The following is an 18,167-nucleotide window of genomic DNA, read 5'->3' on the forward strand; positions in this document are numbered from 1 at the left end:
CATAACAAAACTCAGCTGAGATTACAAAAACACAGGACTAGCTGGGAGATGGCGGTCATGATAGTGTCCTTCGAGACATCTTTAAGAATTAGATAAAGCTTTAAATGAGATCAGAAGAGAATGTAAATTACTTTTTCTTCTGGCACAGTTGATTTTACTTTCTATTTTGGATCAAATAAAAACCACTCTAAGTGTCCCTCTTTTGCCTCTTCTCCTTCCTTCTGCTTTCCTCTTTCTCTACGATTCTTTCCCATTCTCAGTCTTCTATTAATCCGACACTTAATCACATAGAGGTTCAGAGGAGGAAGACGTTATTTGCTTTCCATCCTCAAACCCTGGTAGCGTTTGCTGGCCTTAGAGTAACAGCTCCCCAGCCCCCTGAATCTTATCACGGTGTCAGCAGTAGTTAAAGGACATCCGTAAAAATATAACAAAATATAAAATCAACAATTCCCAATTATGAAATACCAAGCAGAGGACAAGGAGAGACCTTGTTCTTTTGAAAAATGTTAAAATAATAGCAAGTCTCTGTCCCCCATGCCAAAACAAGGAGTTAATTCAGCAATTCAGTCTTAAAATAGAAGTCCATACAAAGGCAACGTAACAGAAAGCAAAGAACACTGGGGTCATTACAACAATATCAATACCTAAGCAGCATACAATCTACCAAACAGTTTAATGGATGCCAGAGACCCTGAATCGAAGTCAGAGGCTTTGCCAGCAACACCCCAAGGACTTCTGAATCCTGAGTTTCCATTCTCCGTCCCACCCGACTCCCCCATTCATTGTCTGCTGACACCACTTAAGCTCCACTAGGTGTACTTCCCTTTCCTCAACTGCAAATGAACATCAACCTCCCAACCTACTTTTCTCGCTGTTGTAAGGATCGAAGGAGACTCAAACAACGAAATAAAAGCTTTAGAAAGTGTACAACCCCTCATAAATGTAAGGTGCATTTACATAGCTCTTAAAAAGTGATCACATTGGCACTTCCCTGGCGGTCCAGCGGTTAAGACTCCGTGCTTTCACTGCAGGGGGCGCGGGTTTGATCACTGGTTGGGGAGCTAAGATCCCGTGGCCAAAAAAAAGCAATGGTATAAATATCACTTAAAAATAGCATAAAAGTGATCTTGACAAATTAAAATATTTTAAATTGTTAAAAGATAAACTGAGGCATATTTAAAATTTTAAGAGTTTATTTGAGCAAAAACCCATTCCAGTTGGGCAGCACCAAACCTGAAGTGATTAGGAACATTCCGCCAACGGGAGCTGGGGAAAGACTTATACAGAGACAGTGTGGAAGCAGAGAAAGGAAATTATTGATGAGCTGTGGCCTAAAGCCTAGTTGGCTGTTTGTGACTGGTCGTCCTTGGCGTTTTGATTTCGGAACCCTGAGCCATTCACAGAATTAGATTTTGGTTTGCCTACAGAGGCCCACACAGCCTCACAGCCACCTCGGTCTAATGGGCTCCTTGTTTAATTAATTTAACAAAATTAAAACCCTAAAAACGTCAATCAAATGATTTCATAAGGGTTCTGTCACAAGTAGAATATTAAAGGGCTGTGTTTATACATTAGGGGCATTAAAGCGTTTAAAAATAATCAATGGATCACCATTTCTACTATTCTTCTCTGCTAAAAATCCAGTGTCAGAGCAAACATATCATTGTGAAAATAAAATATGGCCACGGATACCATAGACACAATGGACACACTTTTTAGATTTGGGTGCCAGATAAAAATTAGGCAGTATGTTCACGGCACAACTAAATATGATGTAATTTTATACCTTGTTATGATGTCCTATAAATAAATTCACAACCAGGATACAAAAAGCCCTTAGCAAGATTACATTCCCTCTTTGGGGCTTAGAAATACGGTCACCATTGTTTGGTCTTAGGACCTTCCCTAGGACTTACCTATTAACTTCCTGAACTCACTTTCACTCTCCACTTTAATCCTATTCCCTTCTCTGCACCGTCCCTACTACAAGGCTTGCTGCACGTCCTCCCATCACCCATCCTGCCCAGTTTATGCCCTCGACTCTCCTCCTCGCCATGCAGTGCTCTCTGCGCTTCACCACTGCACACGCTAAGACCCCAGGCGTCTGCATCAGGCCACCGTGAAGAAACTTGCGGCAGCCAGCCAAGAATCTCTTTCAGCACCATGGCAAATATGCCCTCCCCTGGATAGAGAGTCCAGCCTACATGAAACACCTGCTGGATGCAAGGATAGAATTCAGGCACTGAGGTGGCGATTAAGATTCTCCATCCACTGTCGATCCAGTCACCACATTCATACTCCCAGGAGAGGTTCCTAAGGCCACTTCAAGTGTCTCATATTGTCAATCCAGGCAGATAGCATCCCCGGCTCCTTTCTTCTCCCCTCAGCACTCACATCCAAGCAGCAACCAGCTTATCCGGATTCTGCCCAGAAATCCAGGGTCCCCATGCATTGCACAGATGGTTAAGGATGGAGAGCCAGCACACTCCACGCGGGTGGTGCTGCGTCTCCAGGGCGGCAAAGGTCAGCTCCAGTTCTTGGGTGAATGAAAGGCTACACGATAGAGGCACACATCTCACAAACCCAGAGGAACTCTGCCTCACCCTACCCATGCGGGGCTCAAAGTGTTATTAAAAGGAATGGGGGGATGGGTGTTAAATATCTAGACACCGAAGTCTGCAGAGAGGAAATATCCTGCCTTATATCAAATGTGTAGACCAAGTCTCCTTAAGTGCACATTTATGCCTTGGCACACATTGTTTGCTTGCTTACTCTGAGCACCCTTGTTCGCTCAGAGTGAACACAGGGGCTGTTCACACTCTATGGCCTCCTTGTCTCGTCCCTTCGGCTCACTGGCCAGTACCAATATACAAGCTTGAGGACTGCCCCGGGTAACTCTCTTCCCAGCTTGACTGAGCCCTGAGAGCCCTCTTCTCTGTGCTTCCCCTTTACAAGCCCCCATCCCGTCCGCCCTGACCCCCCTCACATTGCCAGTCCCTGTACCATCACACCACCACCTCATAACACAACCTCACGTATTCCTGCCAAAATCTTAGAGCTCTCCAAATTACACACTCATTCTAGAATGTTTAAGTATTTCATGGCCAACTTTTTGCTTTAAAAATCAAAACTTGGCAGGAAATGACAATATCCAGTAATACCACAACATAAGCACTATCTCTAGAGGAAGGAATAAGACATCATCTAATACTGTTATCAAATTTTCAACTCCCTAAACTCTATAATCCTTTCCGTAAGGGAGGGATTGTATTGCAGAATATCGTTTGGCTTTTTTTTCTGTGACTGGCTAGAAAAGTATAAGTTCTCTTCCTAGAAGTCCAGTTTATTCTTAAAGGGTCCACCAGATGGTCTCATAGGTCAGGCCTGAAGAAGAAAGCATCTCTTCAAACACGACAGATTGCTTTGGTTTTCTCAGGAAAGCAGGAGGTAAGGACATCTTATAAATGGAGAAGGACCTGGATGAACCCAGGGAAGGTCAGTGTTTAAGAATCCAATTGAAAGCCCAAAAGAAGAATTTAAGGACTGCTGGCCACCACAGGAAGTCCTGTACTGGACACACAGCGTGAATTATACGAGTTCCCATTCATCCATTCATTCAACGTTTTATGTGCCAGGCATTGTGTAAACTTGATCCCTGCCCGGATCTAACTGCCAGTAATTTATTAGAAGGTTTTGTGTAAATGCTAGACTTCCCAGGGAGTGGTTACATTATTGCAAGTACTTGGTTACTTTGTTCAGGGTTTTGCTAAGAATTGTGCTTAAGATCATGTGCACATCTTTGGATGATGAGACATCCTCCCATTTATATCACAGAAAAGGGCTCCTTTTAAAGTGTTGTTATTTTATATTAAAAGCAGGAGACAATTCTAGCTTCTTGAGGTTTCTATTTCTGACAGAAGATATTTTCACAAATACATTTTCTCTGCTCTACAGCAAACAAGTGTGTTTAAAGCAGACATAGTATTACTTTAACCATTGTTTCTTTAAAAGAAAAGTAATCAGCTTACCTCTTTTTCCCTCTATACTCCCCCATGAAAAAGAAAATTAACTGCTCCAAATCTATCTGCTCTAAAAATAGCTTATGTATAGCGCTAAAATACATGGATAAATAGGTTTAGCTTATGTGTAGGAAGCTTCAGATGTGTTACTAATTTTCACTATTTACTTGGAAAAAATAATTAATAATAAATGGAGGAGTGAGGAAAAACCCATTTGAAATCACTTCTGCCCTCTGGGTGTGTCCAGTAGGGAAGGTTTACTGCTCAGTATGAAAATTGACTTTCTGGCTGATACTTTGCTAAAGTCAGGCAGTTCCTGCCTGCTACATAAAAGTTAATTTCCTGTTCCATTTTTCCTGAGGCATCTGTGCACTTTGGCTAAATTAATGCTAGATTTTCCACTAGGAAAGAAGCAGGCTTAGGGCTGAAACTATTGGAATGCTATTATACTTCCTATCACTTGTTAAAGAAACAGTGAAACTCAACTGTGACAGGGCCAATTTGGACTCCTAGTGGCATTTTCAAAAATAACTGTATAACCTGTTATTGTATAACTGTATAATCTGTATAGCACACTATACTGTAAGTTTTTAAGAAAAAAAAGGAGTATTCCTGGTACTCACAGTTATGCTGTATATATGCACTCTTCTCCCTCAAGAGGCACCAAGTCCAATGAGAATATTTTCATGGCATTATTCTTTGGGACGTGTTAAATTAATTGAACAAGTAGGCCTGGAGACTGAGGTGGCTCTAATGCCAGTGGTCTATATACGCAAATCAAAGTGGAGGTTTTGAAACTGACACTTAAGGACAACCAATCACAAGCAGCAAAGGAGGCTTTAAGCTGTGGCCAATCGATAATTTCCTTGCTCTGCTTCCTTCCACCTTTTCTGCGTAAAAGTCTCTCCCTGGGCTCGTGCCCTCGGAGCGTTCCTAGCCACTTCGGGTTTGCTGCTGCCCAATTGGAATCGACTGTTGCTCAAATAAAGTCTTAAAATTTCCAATGTGCCTCAGTTTATCTTTTAACAAATGTGATAATGTTTAGTCGCCTGCCTTTTATAATCTCAATGTTTTCCAAAGCATTCTGCCTAATTCGTGCCTAATTTGATCCCATATCATCCCTGTAACAGGCATTTCCAGCCACATGCCGCAGCCCATGAACATGAACCCCAAAGGGTCACTTGTCCATGGTCACTCAACTTTTCAGCACTGGTTCCAGGTCCCCATCTGTGTGTGTTCTCTTTTGCCTGGAGACCGTGAGTGGGGCACAGCAGGATCTGCCTCAGATACACAGACCTTTAACAGGTGGTTCAGGAGGTTTCCAGAAGTCTACACCACCAGCCCGACACCATCCACTTTTTCTTATTGCAAAACCGACGAGAACCACCAGGATCCTGGTGCAATATTACTATTTAAATAAATTCTCCTTTCTTCCCATAGATTAGTCATTGTCATCAGGCTTTTCCCCTTGCCTGACTCTCCCATCCTGAATTGGCCACTCTTCCCCAGATGTTTCTCTTAGTCATAGTCAGAATGGCAGCAGATACCGGGTTCTTTTTGTCAAGATCAGCTGTGAGGTATGTTATAAGATATTGGCTATAAAAAGAATTAAAATATCAAAATTTGTAATAATTTACACTTTATAAATCAGGGAACACCTGCTGCATGCCCACTACTTGCAGGCAAACACTTTCTTGAGTGGGAGAAGGAGGAAGTATTGTGCACAGCCCTGGAAAACCAGTGGAATGTGCCTGCATTTGACTGCACTGAGAGTGTCAAAACGAAAAGTGACAGACTGTTAGTATAGGACACACCGCTTTAAACATCTGCCTAAGCAAAATATAACGAAGAAAGCACATAGGCTGAGGATCAAAAATATGTACTCTATGTGCATTATTGAAACAAATATAAGCCATTTAAAGTGCTTGTTTTTGTGGTCAGAGCTTAAACCCAGCTTCTCAGGGGCAAGAAGGACACCAAAATTTATTGAACACCAACTCTAGTCAGTCACCATGCTTACTGTTTTCAAACACATATTCAGTTTTCACAAGTAAGGCTTAATTAGCTTCATTTTTCCAACGAGAAAATTGAGAGTTTAGAAATCTAGGTAAAATTTGTCTATGTGCTATAGCTAGTAAATGACACATCTGGAATTTGAACCAATGTGTAAGAAAGCCCATGTTTGTTCCACAACATTCTGATGCTCTATTAGACTGCTTATTCCATATACTAAACAGGTTTGGGGTTAGAAGCCTTGCTGGGGATAGTCAGGTCTGTTCTCCCCATCAATATGCAGAGTCTCAGAGCCTCCCCCTTAAAGAGTTATCCTGATTGGGTTGCAGTACAAGCAAACTGGTGGGGGGTTCTATTCAGAGTCCCCAAGTAAGGATTAGTGAAACCAAATGCAGTTCTATTTCAGAACACGTTGATAGGACCCATTCTGCACTTTCAAATTCATGTGCTCTTCTTAATTATTACTTTGGTTCATCTGTTAAGTACCCATAGCCTCTATTAGTGAATTTAATTGAAAGTTGAATAAGTTTTTTTTCATTAAGATCCTTATATATAACCAAGACTCAATCAATGCATCTTCTATCATTATATTCCTTTTTTAACCCTGTGCCTGATAACCAAGATATTTTGGTTTGCATTTGGAACAAGTCTTTGTAAAGTAGAAAGGTTGACAAAGGACTTTTACCTTGCAGATTTCCAACTTTGGTATAGTTTCTGTTAGAGAACGTAAATCCTATTTTAGAACATGAGCTCATCCTTTTAGTGAGAATGGCTCCCTAGAAAAAATATCCAATGGAAACCAAACAGAAAAGTAAAACCAAAACATTCTTTTCACCCCAAAGGCCACAGACTCCAAGTTGATAATAGGAAGCACTTTTTATAATGTCAGTGTATCCAGTGGTTTCCATTTCAGAGGGTTTATCTTATGAGAGTTTCCAATTCCATTAGAACAAGAAACAGAATTGCTTGCAGAGAGAAAGAGGCAGAGGCTATTGCCACTACTGTGCAAAAAAGAACCAAGAGAGAATGACAACTATAAACTGATTAATTCCTTGATTCAAAGGAAATGTAACATAACTTGCTTAAATATGAGCTTCATCAAGACTTCATTAAAGTTTGTCTAATGTAAGCAAATTCGAATTTGTATAAAATTCTCTCAGTATGAACAATTTTTCATCCATGTGCATATTTCATTGTAAAAATTTAACATAGCTCTAATCAACTATCTCAGAGAGAGATTGGTTCAAGATGGCGGAGTAGAAGGATGAATGCTCACCCCTTATTGTAAGAGCACCGGAATCACAATTAACTGCTAAACAATTGTCGACAGGAAGACACTGGAATTCACCAAAAAAGATACCCCACATCCAAAGACAAAGGAGAAGCCGCAATGAGACAGTAGGAGGGACGCAATCACAATAAAATCAAATCCCATAACCACTGGGTGGGTGACTCACAAACTGGAGAACAATTATACCACAGAAGTCCACCTACTGGAGTGAAGGTTCTGAGCCCCACGTCAGGCATCCCAACCTGTGGGTCCGGCAATGGGAGCAGGAATTCCCAGAGAATCAGACTTTGAAGGCTAGCAGGATTTGATTGCAGGACTTAGACAGGACTGAGGGAAACAGAGACTGCACAAAATAGTGTGTGAATCAGGACCAAGGGGAAAGGAGCAGTGACCTCATAGGAGACTGAACCAGACCTACTTGCTAGTGTTGGAGGGTCTCCTGCAGTGGCAGAGGGTGGCTGTGGCTCACTGCGGAACAAAGACACTGGCAGCAGAAGTTCCAGGAAGTACTCCTTGGCATGAGCGCTCCCGGAGTCTGCCATTAGCCATACCAAAGACACAGTAGCCTCCGGTGCTGGGTCACCTCAGGCCAAACAACCAACAGGGAGGGAACTCAGCCCCACCCATCAGCAGAGAAGGGGATTAAAGTTTTACTGAGCTCTGCCAACCAGAGCAACACCCAGCTCTACCCACCAGCAGTCCCTCCCATCAGGAAACTTGCACAAGCTTCTTACATAGCCTTATCCACCAGAGGGCAGACAGCAGAAGCAAGAAGAACTACAAGCCTGCAGCCTGTGGAACAAAAACCACATTCACAGAAAGATACACAAAATGAAAAGGCAGAGGACTACATACCAGATGAAGGAACAAGATAAAACCCCAGAAAAACAATTAAATGAAGTGGAGATAGGCAATCTTCCAGAAAAAGAATTCAGAATAATGATAGTGAGGATGATCCAGGACCTCGGAAAAAGAATAGAGGCAAAGACTGAGAAGATGCAACAAAGGTTTAACAAAGACCTAGAAGAATTAAAGAACAAATAAACAGAGATGAACAATACAATAACTGAAATGAAAAATACACTAGACTGAATCAACAGCAGAATAACTGAAGCAGAAGAACAGATAAGTGACCTGGAAGACAGAATGGTGGAATTCACTGCCACGGAACAGAATAAGAAAAAAGAATGCAAAGAAATGAAGACAGCCTAAGAGACCTCTGGGACACCATTAAACACACCAACATTCACATTATAGGGGTCCCAGAAGGAGAAGAGAGAGAGAAAGGACACAAGAAAATATTTGAAGAGATTATAGTCAAAAACTTCCCTAACATGGTAAAGGAAATAGCCACTCAGGTCCAGGAAGCGCAGAGAGTCCCAGGCAGGAAAAACCCAAGGAGAAACATGCCGAGACACATAGTAATCAAATTGACAAAAATTAAAGACAAAGAAAAATTATCAAAAGCAATAAGGGAAAAACAACAAATAACACACATGAGAACTCCCATAAGGTTAACAGCTGATTTCTCAGCAGAAACTCAACAAGCCAGAAGGGAGTGGCATGATATACTTAAAGTGATGAAAGGGAAGAACGTACAACCAAGATTACTCTACCCTGCCAGGATCTCATTCAGATTTGATGGAGAAATCAAAAGCTTTACAGACAAGCAAAACCTAAGAGAATTCAGCACCACCAAACCAGCTCTACAACAGATGCTAAGGGAACTTCTCTAAGTGGGAAACACACGAGAAGAAAAGGACCTACAAAAACAAACCCAAAACAATTAAGAAAATGGTAATAGGAACATACATACCGATAATTACCTTAAACGTGAATGGATTAAATGCTCCAACCAAAAGACACAGGCTTGCTGAATGGATACAAAAACAAGACCCATATATATGCTGTCTACAAGAGACCCACTTCAGACCTAGGGACACATACAGACTGAAAGTGAGGGGATGGAAAAAGATATTCCATGCAAATGGAAATCAAAAGAAAGTTGGAGTAGCAATACTCATATCAGACAAAATAGACTTTAAAATAAAGAATGTTACAAGAGACAAGGAAGGACACTATATAATGATCAAGGGATCAATCCAAGAAGAAGATATAACAATTATAAATATATATGCACCCAGTATAGGAGCACCTCAATAAATAAAGCAACTGCTAACAGCTATAAAAGAGGAAATCGACAGTAACACAATAATAGTGGGGGGACTTTAACAGCTCACTTACACCAATGGACAGGTCATCCAAAATGAAAATAAATAAGGAAACAGAAGCTTTAAATGACACAATAGACGAGATAGATTTCATTGATATTTATAGGACATCCCATCCAAAACCAGCAGATTACACTTTCTTCTCAAGTGCGCACAGAACATTCTCCAGGATAGATCACATCTTGGGTCACAAATCAAGCCTCAGTAAATTTAAGAAATTGAAATCATATCAAGCATCTTTTCTGACCACAACGCTATGAGATTAGAAATGAATCACAGGGAAAAAAACGTAAAAAACACAAACACGTGGAGGCTAAACAATACGTTACTAAAAAACCAAGATATCACTGAAGAAATCAAAGAGGAAATCAAAAAATACCTCGAGACAAGTGACAATGAAAACACGATGATCCAAAACCTATGGGATGCAGCAAAAGCAGTTCTAAGAGGGAAGTTTATAGCTATACAGGCCTACCTCAAGAAACAAGAAAAATCTCAAATAAACAATCTAACCTTACACCTAAAGGAACTAGAGAAAGAAGAACAAACAAAACCCAAAGTTAGTAGAAGGAAAGAAATCATAAAGATCAGAGCAGAAATAAATGAAATAGAAACAAAGAAAACGAGAGCAAAAGTCACTAAAACTAAAAGCTGGTTCTTTGAGAAGATAAACAAAATTGATAAGCCATTAGCCAGACTCATCAAGAAAAAGAGGGAGAGGACTAAAATCAATGATATTAGAAATGAAAAAGGAGAAGTTACAATGGACACCGCAGAAATACAAAGCATCCTAAGAGACTACTACAAGCAACTCTATGCCAATGAAAGGGACAACCGAGAAGAAATGAACAAATTCTTAGACAGGTATTACCTTCCAAACCTGAACCTGGAAGAAATAGAAAATATGAACAGAGCAATCGCAAGTAATGAAATTGAAACTGGGATTAAAAATCTTCCAGCAAACAAAAGCCCAGGTCCAGATGGCCTCGCAGGTGAATTCTGTCAAACATTTAGAGAAGAACTAACACCCAACCTTCTCAAACTCTTCCAAAAAATTGCAGAGGAAGGAACACTCCCAAACTCATTCATTGAGGCCACCATCACCCTGATACCAAAACCAGACAAAGATACTACAAAAAAAGAAAATTACAGACCAATATCACTGATGAATATAGATGCAAAAATCCTCAACAGAATACTAGCAAACAGAATCCAACAACACATTAAAAGGATCATACACCATGATCAAGTGGGAGTTATCCCAGGGATGCAAGGATTCTTTAATATATGCAAATCAATCAATGTGATACACCATATTAACAAATTGAAGAATAAAAACCATATGACCATCTCAATAGATGCAGAAAAAGCTTTTGACAAAATTCAACACCAATTTGTGATAAAAACTCTCCAGAAAGTGGGCATAGAGGGAAACTACCTCAACATAATAAAGGCCATATACGAAAAACCCACAGCAAACATCATTCCCAATGGTGAAAAACTGAAAGCATTTTCTCTAAGATCAGCAACAAGACAAGGTTGTCCACTCTTGCCACTATTACTCAACATAGTATTGGAAGTCCTAGCCATGGCAATCAGAGAAGAAAAAGAAATAAAAGGAATACAAATTGGAAAAGAAGACGTAAAACTGTCACTGTTTGCAGATGACATGATACTATACATAGAGAATCCTCAAGATGCCACCAGAAAACTACTAGAGCTAATCAATGAATCTGATAAAGTTTCAGGATACAAAATTAATGCACAGAAATCTCTTGCATTCCTAGACACTAACAACGAAAGATCAGAAAGAGAAATTAAGAAAACAATCCCATTCACCATTGCAACAAAAAGAATAAAATACCTAGGAATAAACCTACCTAAGGAGGTAAAAGACCTGTACTCAGAAAACTGTAAGACACTGATGAAAGAAATCAAAGATGACACAAACAGATGGAGAGATATACCATGTTCTTCGACTGGAAGAACCAACATTTTGAAAATGACTATACTACCCAAAGCAACCTACAGATTCAATGCAATCCCTATCAAATTACCAATGGCATTTTTTACAGAACTAGAACAAAAAATCTTAAAATTTGTATGGAGACACAAAAGACTCCAAATAGCCAAAGCAATCTTGAGGGAAGAAAACGGAGCTGGAGGAATTAGACTCCCTGACTTCAGACTATACTACGAAGCTACAGTAATCAAGACAATATGGTACTGGCACAAAAACAGAAATATAGATCAATGGAACAGGATAGAAAGCCCAGAGATAAACCCACGCACCTATGGTCAACTAATCTATGACAAAGGAGGCAAGGATATACAATGGAAAAAAGACAGTCTCTTCAATAAGGGTGCTGGGAAAACTGGACAGCTTCATTTAAAAGAATGAAATTAGAACACTCCCTAACACCATACACAAAAATAAACTCAAAATGGATTAAAGACCTAAATGTAAGACCGGACACTGTAAAACTCTTAGAGGAAATCACAGGAAGAACACTCTTTGACATAAATCAAGCAAGATCTTTTTGACCCACCTCCTAGAGTAATGGAAATAAAAACAAAAATCAACAAATGGGACCTAATGAAACTTAAAAGCTTTTGCACAGCAAAGGAAACCATAAACAAGACGAAAAGAGAACCCTCAGAATGGGAGAAAATATTTGCAAACAAATCAACGGACAAAGGATTAATCTCCAAAATATATAAACAGCTCATGCAGCTCAATATTAAAAAAACAACCAACCCAATCAAAAAATGAGCAGAAAACCTAAATAGATATTTCTCCAAAGAAGACATACAGATGGCCAAGAGGCACATGAAAAGCTGCTCAACATCACTAATTATTAGAGAAATGCAAATCAGAACTACAGTGAGGTATCCCCTCACACCAGTTAGAATGAACATCATCAGAAAATCTACAAACAACAAATGCTGGAGAGGGTGTGGAGAAAAGGGAATCTTCTCGCACTGTTGGTGGGAATGTAAATTGATACAGCCACTATGGAGGTTCCTTAAAAAATTAAAAATAGAATTACCATATGACCTAGCAATCCCACTACTGGGCATATACCCAGAGAAAACCATAATTCAAAAGACACATGCACCCCAATGTTCATTGCAGCACTATTTACAATAGCCAGAACATGCCATTGTTGTGATCATAAAGCTATGCATACTTTTCACCACCGTGCCCACCAGAGACCTGGACGCTCCTATGCACATTACAGATTGAAAGGAGGGTCCACCCCGCTTTTACCTGGCAGCACTGCGCCCACCGAGGCCCTGGCTCCCCCATGGCCACCCAGAGAGTGCACGCAACACTACTTAGAAGTAGCATGGGACCAATTCTAACCAATGAAAGACAGAAGAAAGAGAAAGCCAGGAGAGAGATAAATTGTTTGTCCTTCTTGCCCTTTTCCCCCCGGTGCCTGTTCTGAGATGCAGTAGTGTAATACAGCCTCTCTGGAAATGTCTCCCAATAATTCACCCATTTGTGTTTGCTCTCCTTCTTTCTTTATTTCCCCCTCTCTCATATTCCTGGGATTGCACCAACCAATAAAATGTTATCATCTAAGTGTTTGCCATAGGTTCTGTTTCTGGAAAACCTAGGCTAAACAAGTAATTTTTAGAATTTTCAAATGTTAAATATATTATGCATTATTAGAAACAGATTAAATAAAAAGTATTTGCAGTGAAAACATTCACTTATCTGCATTGGTGTATGGTTGGACAGTGGGAGAGTAGTTGTAGGGAACTGTCACTGAAAATAGTCAAGAAGAAATGGAAAACAAAGAGTCAAACAACAAAGAAATAGTCTCCTTGTGGAACATCAACAAGAGATAATCAGAAACACATGGCTATGGTGAGTACAAATATACTCCCCAAAGAGCTAAGTTTCCATTAAAGGAGGATTTACCAAGGAAATTGTCTTCCATTGTGTCTGTTTATAATTTAATGTGCTTCCTATGTTATGGAATATTGAAATGTTAGATTCTAGGAAAATAAATAAATCTATTGTGTGACCTACTTCATTGAAGATAACTGAAATTGTCTTCAGTTTATATATTAAGTTGAAGTAATTTTAAGACACAGCACAAGCAACTAATACTGGGAGAAAACCCAGAAGAAATGACAAAAGTACATCTGCTTAGCAAGGCTCTTTGTAAAGCTCAAATGGAAAAAAGAATTAAAATTTGGCCAGAGGAGGGAGGGCACTTCCCCACTATGGAAAGTTGGCATATACCATACCATGATCTCAATCTGTGCTGAAAACAGTTTTAGACATTGAACCAGATCCCAATTACAAAGGTGTAAAGAGCAGTCACTTACCTTTAAATATTTGCTACTACAGAACGCTCTCGTTACTTGGCTGGTAAAGCACAAAAGGTCCTCTCTTAGAAACAACTACAACCAAAACAACTGGGAAATACTTATTGCTTATTCATGAAAGTACGAAAACTATGATTCGAGAAATACTCTATGAGTATACTTCGGTTTCAGAATGTTTATCCCTGCAGACACTACAGCATTCACTGAAATCGTTTTTCAAATGTCCTCAAGTGGATTCGTTAAGATTTTTTTTCCTTTTTTAGATTTATAAACTCAGACCCAACTTACACTTCCTGAAGGGGCAATTAAAGTTGAAATGTACTGCTTTTTAAGCACTTTCTTATTTCCTAGTGTTTCTTTAGGTTTGAATATCTGAAGAGGATCATAGTTTTTCCCAGAGAACAGCACATACATGTACACACATTTTTTGCATAAAATGCTTGGGTTTGGTAGACATCTTATACATCCAAATACTTTCTGGAATCCATGAACCTTAGGTCAAAACCAGCTGTTTTAGGTAACTTTAAAAATCACCTAAAGATGATTGGATACAAGTAAGGGAAAGCGCTAGTAAAATGAATATTTTGGTTTGCCAATAAAAGTAATAACAAAACCCAAAATTTATAGATAGAAACAATGCATCTTCTATAAAATGCCTAAAAAGCTATATTTTAGGTCTTGAGGAAAATCTAGGTAGCATCTTATCAGTTATCTTTTTAATGAACTTCTTAAGTAGCTGTTTTTGAGAAGGATCTATGTATGTACTCCAAACACATTTCTTTCTTCACTTTAGCTGTCTGAAAGAATATTTAATCTTCAAAAAGGGATTATTATTTGATTCTTTTCTGGAACATATATTACAAGGAGAACTAATTTATATTGGATTTTAACTAACTTCCACATGATACTTTCTGTCTAATAAAAACTGGCTCTAAACCAAAGGCTGGCCCAAGTTAAGCTGAAAATAGAGGTATGTAGCAAATGTTTGGAAATTCAGTTTTCATATCCACTGAGCTTCTGAACTATAATTGTGACTTCAGAATCTTGCTTACAGTTAAAATATTTAAGACTGTGGAAAAAAATCATCATGTGTTAGGCATTTTTTGTGAAGAACATTCTAGAGTGAATGTTTTACACGAGCAGCCAATAAGTTTCAGATGGTTTATAAGTGGCAGGAGGTCCAAAGCTGAAATGGAATTTTCTGTGACAGCCTACAAATAACAGTTAACATATGCCTAAGTTACAGGCAAAAACAGGAGTCACCATAAAGTCAAGTAGTGAGTAAGAAAGGCCGTAAGTTAATGAATAAAAACCTTTTTGTCCAAAGTTCTTAGCAAAAATTTTAGGTACTTAAAGAGCAAAACTGTCTCAAATATTTTTAAAGAAATTATACTTATTGGAAACAAACAAGAAGTGACTTTCAAAGTCATAGTTTACACCCATCATAAATTTGATGTATTAAAAATGTAGATAAGAGTTAAGTTAATGCTGGTATAAATTAACAAAAAATACAAATTCTTCAATTAATTTAATATTTGATTCACACTTGCTGTTGAAGTTTCATCTCGATGTGTTTCTAGTGATGTTATCTGCTTTTTTGTCCTATTTCTTGGTCAAGGTATTTCTTGACATTGTTGATAAAATAAGTCACTCAATCACCCAAAAGTCTTCACATTTTCTTTGTTCAAACCTGATATTATCTCGTATTTCAGTAAGTTCTTACAGCTGTGGTTTCACAAATTGTTATCAGAGCTTTGAATTTACTTTTATCTAGAGCATCTTCCCTGCAGTAGGAACCAGATGGATGTACCATGTATGTCATAATGTGGCCTGCCTAAACATCTTTGAGTGTCATCATACCTATCTTACCTAGCTCAAAGGGTTATGAGTCTGAAATGAAATACATAAAAGAATTTTTAAAACAAGTTGGTGTGGTGTTAGCAATAATGGTAGCAGTAAGTGTTGGTATTCAACAAGAAATTCTGCTCCAAACACTAACCATGATCATAGGACCTACCTAAATCTACTGTAGATATAAGATAGTACTTACAGATTCCTAAATTATCTTGCTACACTATTGCTGTAGCATAGAAATCAGTGGTTTTGCTATCATGAATATCTGTGTGTGTTTTTCTGTTTCTTTTCTAGACTGGATTATTTTAAAGGTCTTCATTTCACTAACAGGCATGAACAGAGTGGTATATTAAAATAGAAATTCTGTGTATTTACTTGCGTTTTGTGTTTTTCCAACACTTGACAAGTAAGATTAGTAAAGTTAACTAGAATAGTATAAGTATAGAATAATCTGTATTTTTCTAATTCTATAAGCAATAAAATGCAGTGTCAATTCTTTTGAAGAAGCCTATTATACTATTTTTTAAATGCTTCAAAAAAATAAATATATTGCTTTAGAAATGTGACAAATAGACTTAACCCATTATAAAATGTAATTTTGCAGTAACTTCAAGTCTGGAATGGTCTGACCACTCATACTGACTGCCTTGAGGAAAGAGACACTCAACGTTTACCAAATTTTATGAATATTTGATTTTTGTTCCTGAACTGTAAATCTTCAGATCTCTCAGAATCCCAGTATTTTAGAAAGAATTCACATCATTCCCATCTCCTCCAAATTGTCTATTTCATTTAGCTGAAATGAAGTGAAATTCTGAGAGATCAAATAATGACCAGGACTCTCTGGAAGTAAATGTAAGAAGTTTAAGCTAACATGTGTTTCACTGTCATAAGGTCACTGTCTGGACTGTGTATACTCTGGATCCTTTTCAGACCTCATGGAAGTTAATTTTAGTCTGACAGAAGGGACAGAGAGAGGCAGACTGCTATCTTTGCAGAAAATGTCAAGGTTAAGCTTATGACCGCCTTACCTTTCTGACTTCCTGTGCCTTATCGGTGAGAAGTAAGCACTGCTTGTCCAGGGAGAATCCTTCCTTGCATCTGCTTGCCTGGGTTTCGGTGGGTGTGTTTGGGGCAGCCTCAGGGACAGCCGCTGTGAGCTTCCTTGCTCCCCGGAACGTCAGGGTCTGGTAGAAGAGACAAATTGCCACCACCAAGCCCACCAAGAAGGGCCGGGGGCAAAATCGCCGACGACAAAGGAACACTGGACGACAGACCATGACCAGTTCAGCTTCACTTGGCCCCCGTCCACGTTGCCGGAAAAGTCATAGCAGCTATTTTTTGTCAGCATGAAAAACACAAATCTGTCTTCTTTTTCCACAACTTAAATCAAATCAAGATAGCTCCATCCCCACTTAAGAACTTTCCGAAGTATCCTGCCAAAGAATCATCGGTCCCAAAAGTCTGAGGCGGTTAATAAGAGCCCTTCCATGGATGACAGTAAAAAGTGGTTGGCCTCGGTTAAAAAAAGACATCAAAATAATAATAGTTGTAACTAATAACCTGAGCGTACCCCAGGCTGTCAAACTGTTGCTTCCGGTAATGCCTTATTTTTCACAACATCCTTAAGCTCACAGTAAAAGCTTCACAGGAAAAGAGAAACAACAGCAAAGTAAATCTGGAGTCTAAAAACAGCACCGGAGAACGCAATAGGTTTAAAGCAAAGTGCCTGTTGCACAGCTGGAGGCGGGCCAGCTTGCCTTAACAGTTCCTCATTTTTCCTCCGGTTTTAAAGCTGTCCTGCTCTCAGCCTTTCATGTTTCTTAACTGCTTCCCTTCATTCCATTTTAAACTGCCACTTTCCTGTAAGCCTTCACGGCTTTTAACAGAAAAAGGGAATACAGGGTCTGAAGGGACATGGTTACCATCCGCAGGGTTTGGCTTGTATTTGTTCCATTCCGTTTCAAGTTCAAAGTTCTACGTACTTACTCAGTTTTCATCCTTTTAGCCAGAAAAAAAAAAAGTTTCCATGATCCCCTAATGGATTGCTGATCAAAACCACTCGGAAGGAAACACCCAGTCGTATGACTCCAATTCATCTCCCACCCACGGACACACTCACGCAGGCATACGGAGCCACACGCGCGCGCCGGCCGCACTCGCGGAGGGGAGCGGGGAGCAGGGCGCCGGGCGCCGGGCGCGGGGTCCTCGGGCAGCGCAGCCACTGTCCGACGAGGGGGCGGGGCTAAGGCCCGGGCTCTTCGGTCCTCGGGGGCGGCCGGAGCGCGCTGTTAGCTCAGGATCAGAAAGGGTGGGCTTCCCCAGACTGGAAACAACATTTCTCATTTCCCCTGAAATGTGACTGTCCACCCAGAGCTGCAGAATTTTAAATACATATTTGATATCTGAGCC

The 18,167-nt window shown here is 39.6% G+C and overlaps 1 protein-coding gene across 1 annotated transcript in view; it reads right to left on the reverse strand.

Moving 5' to 3' along the window:
* The window catches only part of CPED1 (cadherin like and PC-esterase domain containing 1), a 292,803-nt gene extending 274,874 nt beyond the window's left edge, over positions 1 to 17,929 (reverse strand). The window contains 1 exon segment of the mRNA XM_036864402.1: positions 16,787 to 17,929. Coding sequence (XP_036720297.1) covers positions 16,787 to 17,035 — 249 coding nt within the window. The 5' untranslated portion in view covers positions 17,036 to 17,929.
* Between the last annotated feature and the right edge of the window lie 238 nt (positions 17,930 to 18,167).

This window comes from Balaenoptera musculus, chromosome 9, assembly GCF_009873245.2.
Source record: "Balaenoptera musculus isolate JJ_BM4_2016_0621 chromosome 9, mBalMus1.pri.v3, whole genome shotgun sequence".
Lineage (NCBI taxonomy): Eukaryota > Metazoa > Chordata > Mammalia > Artiodactyla > Balaenopteridae > Balaenoptera > Balaenoptera musculus.